This window comes from Hordeum vulgare, chromosome 4H, assembly GCF_904849725.1.
Source record: "Hordeum vulgare subsp. vulgare chromosome 4H, MorexV3_pseudomolecules_assembly, whole genome shotgun sequence".
NCBI lineage: Eukaryota > Viridiplantae > Streptophyta > Magnoliopsida > Poales > Poaceae > Hordeum > Hordeum vulgare.
In genome coordinates, this window is record NC_058521.1 from 430,092,688 (window position 1) to 430,101,931 (window position 9,244).

General features: G+C 45.0%; 1 protein-coding gene across 1 annotated transcript; it reads right to left on the minus strand.

Moving 5' to 3' along the window:
• Window positions 1-567: 567 nt before the first annotated feature.
• On the minus strand, window positions 568-8,852 carry LOC123450582 (probable protein phosphatase 2C 21). Its single transcript, XM_045127753.1, has 12 exons — window positions 8,777-8,852; window positions 6,485-7,151; window positions 4,616-4,736; window positions 4,436-4,505; window positions 3,781-3,886; window positions 3,253-3,361; window positions 2,662-2,781; window positions 2,381-2,561; window positions 2,222-2,298; window positions 2,080-2,132; window positions 1,452-1,506; window positions 568-1,238 (listed from the first exon to the last, which is right to left on the minus strand). Exons 1-12 carry the CDS (start codon window positions 8,850-8,852, stop codon window positions 906-908), a joined length of 1,968 nt encoding a protein of 655 aa, XP_044983688.1. The 3' UTR covers window positions 568-905.
• Window positions 8,853-9,244: the final 392 nt, after the last annotated feature.

A 9,244-nucleotide genomic window follows, 5' to 3' on the forward strand; every position in this document is an offset into this window, starting at 1 on the left:
GCTACCATATAGCACCGAAATTATGAGTCTGTCGATGTGAAAAATATTGCTAAAAATGCGCTCGATAAATATGAATAAGTGTGCTCTCATCACACCATAAAATTGTGCTTCTATCGATAAAGAATGATGGTTCCATGACACATAAGCATGTTAGGATGAACAAAATGCATCTCAAATAGTAATTATGTTCTTATATCTGTTTGTTAGAAGCAAATCAAAATTTACATGATTTCCTCAATAATAAAGGATACTTGACGTGATTTATGGAAAGCAATTTTTGGCTAACAGCCATGTAATGAATCTATCATATTTTGGTCCAGGCGTTCAATCTAGGAAGCACTGAATTAGGAAGCAACTCTAATCAATCCAGGAAGCAGTGAATTAGGAAGCAACGGTAGTTGGCATCTGTAGTGGACCTGTTTAGTGGAAGGATTAAACGAGCATTTAATTAACGATTCAAACCAACAAACCATGTGTGAGCCAGGCTAGAGTACTTCTGATCCTATGGTGCTCGACTAGTCTGATGGAAGTAAAGGATCAGTAGTCTGATCCCTAGTGCTGCCCGAGTATAATACTGCATTGCATAGAGGAATTACCATGAAGGCAGTAAATATCCATAGTTATACTGCCCCATCAAGGATCTTTAATATCCAAGACAAAATGCAAAGAAGAAGAAAACAGAGTGGGTGAATCCAAGTGGTTCTCAAGCAAAATCTCGAGCGAAACTACAATGCAACGTATAGTAAGTAACAGCGACTGCTCAGACCCTATGAGTGGTACCATATAATCCTACACGAATTCTGTCTCCGACAAAGAGCAAAAATAGCACTGTAAACCTTCCCAGCTCAGGATCGTCTTTCCCTTCTCGATCAAAAATTCAGAACTCTAAGTGCACAGCTCACCCATCATTCCTCGCCGGCGTCAAACAAATCCATGCGGCTGAAGCATCCTACGCAACCGTTGACAGAGCCGTCGTCGTCCTCGTTTGCATTTGGGTTGCTGGACTGCCCCCCTTCCTCATTTGCATTTGTGTTGCTGGACTGCCCCCCTAATTCGATGTTGACCTTGATTTCGTCAGCCCTGGCTTCAGCAGTGGCAGTGGGGTTGGCGCCGGGTGAAGAACGAATCCGGGCGCTGGCCTTGAACTGAACCAGTATCACGCTCATATTGTCACTCATTCTCCGGCCCAGGCATGAATCAAGAAGTCTCTCACAAATGACACTCAGATCTGTCTCCCCCTGCATTGATCACACCATATGTCAGGAACAACAATTCCATCTGCAAATGGAAACCAGCCCATGCATACAACATACTCCTTCAACAACCGAATGTTACTACGTGCAGAGTCATTCCTTCAACAACAAGGTTATGTTACCGATAAAATTTCTTTCTTTTAAATGTACTGTTACTCTGCTTGACAAGCAGAAAAAGGTTGAGGAAATAAGACTCACGGATTGCAAGCGCTGCCTCACAAAATCAACCGCCTCTTGACTTGCCTTGGCTTCCCTGGAGAAGAAGAAAAACAAGAGATGTGCAATTTTGTTATAGTAACATATAAACGAAATTATATTACTGTGAAACATGAGAAAAGAGATCTGTCTCTATGGGTAATAGCAGATTGTGGTGATTACTCTCTTATTAGTTTTAGAATTCTTCCTCGTGAACGGAAAACATGGCACAATTCCTATTGGAATAAATAAATGCTTCATCAAATCAACATGATATGGAACCATCAAATCTAATTAATCTATGCACTACAAAGAAATAGTTAACCCAGGAATTGACAGATGCCCTTTTCAGTAACTTGAACTCGGAAGAAAAAGAACTTAATATCCCCGGCTCGAGAAATAGGGAACTGAATTACACATGGTGATGAAGTGGTCAAACTCAGACCATTGTAGTACAGCACAGATCAAATTTAACTGAACCCGCCGGTGACAAATACTACTGGCCTAAGATGAAACAAGCATTTAGGGTAACTGGAGTGACTTTACTATTGCACTTAGAATCAAGTATTGCACTTAGAATCAAGTCATCAGAATGAAACAGCCTCTCGTGTTATTTTTAGCTCAGACTTACCAGATACCGTCACTTGCTATAATAAGAAATTCAGCATCATCAGTTATGTCCACCTAGAAAAATAAATCATGTCATTTCCATCAAACCACAGTCATCAGAAACAAATTTACACTGAGCTCACGCAACATAGTTACAAACTTACAGTGTGAATGTCCGGACAACATGTCACAATTTGTTGTGCAGGAGACAAAGTTTTGTTCCGCTTGAATTGAAAATCACCTGACATGCAAGTAGTCAAAATGCTCACCAGCAATGAATAGGTCCTATCCAACAATAAAAGGAAATTATATAAATAACATACCAATCGCTCTGGATATGGCTAATATCCCCCCGACGCGATGGATGCCCACGTCCACCCTAACTATTCGTCCTGAGATATCTCTCTGAGGGTTCCCATCCCTGGTTACTTGCCCTCCTGCCCTTTCAATTCTCTCCCTTTCATGTTGGAGGTCTGGCTTGTGATCGATGGATAGATCATTTGCCTTCCGATAAAATGGATATAAGAATTGTCAGGCACTACTTGGACACTCATTATGACAGGATGCCCCACTCAGAGATTTGACAAGAAAATAGTCACCATACCTGACCATTCCTTGAGAGTACACAACGGGAATCACCAACATTTGCAACAAAAATCTGGTTACCTCTAATAAGAGCCACACATGCTGTGGTTCCTTCATGTTGCGGGGGAACATAACGGTCCTGCAAAACAAATTCCAAACTGAGAAATACCAAGGAAAAAAAAATCCAAAATCATATGGACAACAGACTATAAAGAAACAAACAGTAAGTAACACCACCAGGGAAGAAATTTACCCATGCGCCCGCCCTTCGATAAAAGAAGCAAACGGTGCAACAAACAAATGATCCAAGTCAAACACACCTCAATTTTGGCAGTATGGTAACTACTAAGGTGCAATGAGAAAGATAAAGGAACATTTGCCTTCCAATTTGGTAAACCAGACACTCGATGGAACACAAATTGGAATTATGAGTTAAATATATCAGTACCAAGTCCAAAGCACATCCCGTAAAAGTACAGTAGATCCTCCTTATCACATCCATCGATCCCTTCCAGTTCCATTTACACATAATAATATGAAACATTATCCGAGGGAGAATTTTTGTTTAATTTCTCTGACAATTAAATGTTTAAAGAACATTCAGTGTTACCTTAACAGCACAAAGAGCAGCCTTGAGCAACTTTTTCAAAGTGCTATTACCGGGAGAATGAGCTGGCTCCCTTTTCCATTCATCCGATCGTTTCAACTTCTCATCAATTCTGCAACATGTGACAGTAAGTGAACTTATGTAGCAATTGTAACTATGGAAGCATGAAACAATTATGTATTCCATATCTATACATGCCACAATAAGTGAAGTTAGGTAGCAATTGTAACTATAACACTGTAGCATTGGCCCTTATACCTTTCAATATTGAACAAGAAGTGCATATGTATGAATAAAGATTATGTGAACATGTCTAGAGGCACTTAATGCTTGTTTTTTGTGTGGGCCACAGTTGGTCATATTTTTAATGAAATTTTACAGGTGAGTGTCATAGCTAAAATTCAGAATTTTTGAAAAACTTCATGCCTGTGCCGATATTGTGTGCACCTGCACACACATGTTCCATATGTCACATTCTGTACTTCTATACCTAAAATGTAGAGTACATGATTTAATCATCTAGAAAATAACCTGAAATACACATGCTCCAGTGCGGTATGCAGATTTTTGCGATAGTCTGGTTCCTTGATGAGCTCAATATGAAATTGCCTTGAACAATACAATGCTACATCAGCTCCTGAAACACAAACAAATAACTCTGCATGACCATCTTATATAACAGAAAACGAAGACTGAATCAACCATATTCCTATACAAGCTCATATATCAAAACAGTGTGAAGACAAACACTAGCTGAAATATCCCTTCGATACGTGTGTATCACTGTAAGAAAAAACACTGAAGTACTGAACATATTGCTAACATAATCCCCTCCGCCCGTAAAAAAAAGAGGATCCAATTAATGTTTGGCCCCTTGCAGTTTATATCTCAGCACAGACCTGATTGCATAACTTGGTCATGCATGTTGAACTGTAGCATCATTGCGCAGTTGATTCATCATGATTATACAAGATTTTGACAGACAAAAGTTGCGACAAATAGTAAACGTACAAAGCATGCACATATATAGTGTAATACACCGATGCACACGATGTGTACCTTGGATTACTATGAATTATATGATATTGTGATAATACTTCCTTTAAACAATGCATTTAATGGTCAGTTATGCTAACAGCACAAAAGTTTGGAATAAGTTCTAACAGTATCAGAACGAAGATCAAACCTCCATGGCCATCATAAACACCAAAGAATGATGTGGAACTGCAGCCATCTAGATCTAGGACAGCTGTGAGCTGCAAATAAGAAGGGTCCGGATCAAATTCAGTATTTCACCACAACTGCAAAGCAAAGCAAAATCGATTATCATCTCAACAATTTTACAAAGTACTGCAATATTACTCACGGCATCTTCCATTTCATAACGAAATCCTCTCATAGATGACGCAGCATACTTGATTCTGTCATTCTCTTCTCCAGCAGAACACTTGGCTGTTGCATCACCATCCATTGCTGGGTTTGCTTTCCTGAAAGGTTTCAGTATAAACACCACAACCTAGAAGTCCTTACCAGCAAAAACTAACATGTAAACTGAATGTACTGACACTGCATTGCAGAACGCATATGTATAGCAGCAAACTTGATTAAGAAACGATAGAAAAACAGCTAAATAACTCCATCATGTTACTGCATGTAAACTAGAACTACACTGGCACACTGCAGAATTGAAAACATATCTATGCCGCTATTTGAATAGATTATAGAATCTTCTATTACAGGTTGGCAGGTTTGTAACTCATGCTTGGATTAAGGGCCCCTGGGTGCATAATGTATGCTTATATAATCAGAAAGTTACATTACTCAGGTGCACAAACACAATGCAGATCAAAACCCAATCAAGGTTTTTCCATCAACAGCATACATATCAAAATAACTCACGTCAGCACACTCCAAGTGAGAGTAGAACGAAAACGAATTGCTGACAGGGTAATGTAAACCACTCATTCATAACAAGGAAGAACTTATAGATCTCAATGTTGCAGTGCACGTTAACGTTAGCATCAAGGAAGTACATACGAACTCAATTTCTGTGGAACTTGAAGGATGGGCGAGATACTACACATACTATAATTAGCACTATAGAGGGGCACCGTGGTCAGGAGTCAGGAAGAAGAACCCCACATAAAACTATGGAAACCTCTTGTATGTGACAAGGATTGACAGATTTCACACGCTGTTTCTTGTTTCGAAAAGAAAATCCACACGCTGTGAAGGGAGAAGAAAATGCACATGCAGAAAGAGCGATTTCTGGACACCAGACTCGCCGAGTTGCCAATAACAACGAGAATAAAAAAACGATGGGAAGATCAGCGTTGGGTTGGGGGCGCTCGTGGGACTCCTCCTCCAACAATAAAACCACCATCGACCGCCAGAGTAACATGAGAAAATATGTAGAGGAGACAGGAGAGCGAAAGGAGATCACCGATGGATTTCCCGGTGCTCCCTAGCCTCCTCATCCCCAAGAAATCGCCACCAAATGCAAGAGCAAGAGCGGCAGCGGCAGCAACAAAAACGAACCAAATAGGACCGACGAGGTGAAGAGAAATCACCACGTAGACTGGGTGCTGTTCGTCCTCCTCCAGGTACAGGAAAATAACCACCACCAAATGCAAGAGCAAAAGCAGCAGCGTCAGCAACAAAAACGAAACGAATAGGACCGAAGAGGCGAAGAGAAATCACCACAGGGTCTCGGTGCTCCTCGTCCTCCACCAGCAAAAACACCCACCAAATGCAAGCAAGAGCAAAAGCAGCGGCGGCAGCAACAAACACGAACCACACGGGATCGAACGGGTGAACAGAAATCGCCAGGGAGTCTCGGCGCTCTGTAGCCTCCTCCTCCAAGAAAATCCGTCACCAACTTCAGAAAAGCCGACGCAACGCAGGGAACGCGAGACAGGAAGCAAAATCCACGCACACAGGATTCAAGAAGCGCAGCCCTCTGCTCAATCAGCAGCGCCCAAACCGCAGCGAGAAACTCGACCGACGGACACAGGACATAAACGCCACCACCACCACCGCATGATGCGACGAAGCAAGAACATAACAGAGGCGGTGATGATGAGAGGAGGAGGAGGAGGAGGAAGAAGAATCTTACCCCGCGGGGGTTTGGGACTTTGGGTTTCTGGGGTTTTGGTTGGACGCGGACGAAACCAGAGAGGGGAGGGGTGTGGGTATGGAGCGGAGGGGGAGGGGAAATGCAGGTTGATCGCCTCACCTTTCCTTCCTTCCCTGGCTCCGGAGGATCAAAAGCGGGGCGGTTGTGTTGTGCAGAGCAGAGCAGAGTTTGCAGGCGCAGCAGCAAATAAAGCACCCGCGGCCTCCTCCGTCTCCTTTCCTTTCCTTCCCTTCCCGTCGCCCCGGTGCGTCCCGAGCCGTTGGATCGCTTTCCGTGCCAGCTGGGGCCGATCCAACGGCCCAGGCCCGTGCCACCGGGCCCGCTCGACGAGCCGCAGCGGGCGGGGCCCACGCACGCCGCGCTGGCGGGCGGGCGGGCGGGCGGGCGCGTCCCTGCTCTGTTGCCGTGCGGAGTACGGCGCGCGTGAAGGAAATGCCCCTGCCTCCGCCACCGCCGTTCCGCCATGCGCCCCTCCCTGCCGGCCGGCGACGGTGCGGTTCATCCGTTGGCGGTGGCCGCCGGCCGCCGCGCTCCGGGGAATGCCCGAGAGGCGGAGGCCACAAGAACTGAGCTATATCGGTCCTTCCTGGATCCCCGCGCTTGCCGTCACCGCTGGTTGATGCCACTCCTCTGCCCTCTGCTCCCGCGTACGCCGTAGCCTCCTGCGGTGGACTCCCGCTCGCGGCGCTCCCCTCTCCTCGTCCGCCGGAACCCCCCCAGTACCGCGTGGCTCGCCGGAGAAGTCCAGCAGTCACGAGGCTCGTTTCTGACGGCGGTTGTGACTTGTGAGGTGTGAGCTCGCTCCGTCGTGCGTCCCGATGTTAGGGCCGAATGCGCGCACGCATACTTCGGCCAGTCCACACCACATTTTCTAATGTCTCAAAAAATATATACTCCTACTTCTTTTATAAACTAATATAAAAGCATTCAGGACACTATTTTAGTAATCTAAACACTTTTATATTAATTTACGGAAGGAGTATTAAACTAGTCCACACACAACAACATTTCTCACGAACCAACATGTGACTGAATGATTAGAGAGACAACGATATCTCCAGGCCTCAGCCTATCAGGTTTCAAGTTAAACCTCAGCATACCCCGGGCCGGCCGGGCTTCGGGTCGGGCTTGGAAAAGGCCGAACTAAAAATCCCAAGCCTGAACCCGGCTAAAAAATCAAATATTCAAACCCAAGCCTGGCGTGAATGAACTAAAACATGAATTTTGGGCTGGGTCGGACCGGGCATCAGTGTAAAATGGCTATTTTCTCAAGCGTGAGCCCGACCCGAAGTGATACCGGGCCTAGGTTTCAAGCCCGAGCCCGGCCCGAACACAAAGCCCGGCCCGACCTGTGTTTTTTGGGCTGGGCTTAGGCCAGGTCACCGGGCCGGGATGCCTATGCCCAGGTTTAGTTCAAGTCCTGGTCCTCGTATAATTTCAAAAAATTTGCCGATGCGTATTTAGTGGAAGGAGACGTTTTCGTTAATGACGAGACGTCTACGGTGACTTCATAAATCTCAAGATGATATGGCACCTCAGTCTCGCGAAGGTGTTCATAGGGGTAGGATATGAGTGTGAACGTTTATAGTGGTGAGTGTATGCGTGTTTATATAAGCGCTTGCGTCTGAATTGTGTTAAAAAACATTCCTCTCTCATGGGCCACATGTGCTCTGGAATGCGTTTTACATGTTTTATATTTTTTTACAAACTAAAAAAATGACAAGTTTTTATATGTCTAGATTTATTCTTTGAAAAACATGAATATGTTAAACTCTTTTTAAAAAATGGCAGAGTTTTGTGATCTATATACTTGGCCTGCACCTCGCTCCCCCTCCTTTCGTTCCACACATGTAGTTGTATGTTACTTCCTTTGATCTCATCTCTCTCTCCCTCACTCTCTCCCCTCTCTCTCTCTCTCACACACACACACGCGCGCAGGTGTCCATGTGCATAATGCTCGTCCTCCTCTCCCCCCTTCTCTTTCACCACTACTTGAGGAGTTTCCCACACCAGTGTTGCACGGATGAGTGACGTGTTGCGAAGACGACAACCGTTGCTACAGGTCAGCCTGTCGTTCACATACGAGCTTGTTGCAAGTGGCCCACCGATGTTGCAGACTGGCTAGCCGACCCAATGGTGTGATAAGGTCGAAGGGGCCACTGACGTGTTTGTTTGCCATTGCGGACATGCGACCGTGTTGCATGCAAGGCGATGCTCAGGATGCTCCAAGCCGAATCGAGGGTCGACACTGCAATGGTGTTGTGAATCGATCGACCGCAATTGTTGTGTTTCATCATGCACGACCCGCAAGTTCGCCGACATTTTTCTATGACCCAATGAGGCACGGATGCTACGGGTCGTCCAGCTGTTGTGTTCGCCAGAGCTACATGCCGCTAAGCGTGCAGTGGAAACCAGGATGTTGCTTTGCAACATAGGTGACCATTGTGGAGGCATTGTGCGGAGGCATTGACAGATGACGAATGGAGTGATGATGAGCTCAACTCAATAGTCGGTAATTCTGTAACGCCCAAGATGTGATCATATCCTCAATTTCGCACGAGGGCCTCGTCAGGGATAGAAGCGCATCTCGCCGTTTCGCAAGAATGGATATCGTTACAAGTACTTGTACTGAAAAGATTAGATATATAGAATTGGCTTACACTCGCCACAAGCTACATCAGAGTCACATCAGTACAATACATAAACATCATGAAGAAGAGCAGGGTCCGACTACGGACGAAAACAAACGAGAAAAAAGAACGACGTCCATCCTTGCTATCCCAAGTTGCCGGCCTGGAACCCATCCTAGATCGATAAAGCAGCAGAAGAAGAAGCAACTCCAAATGAACAATCAACGCG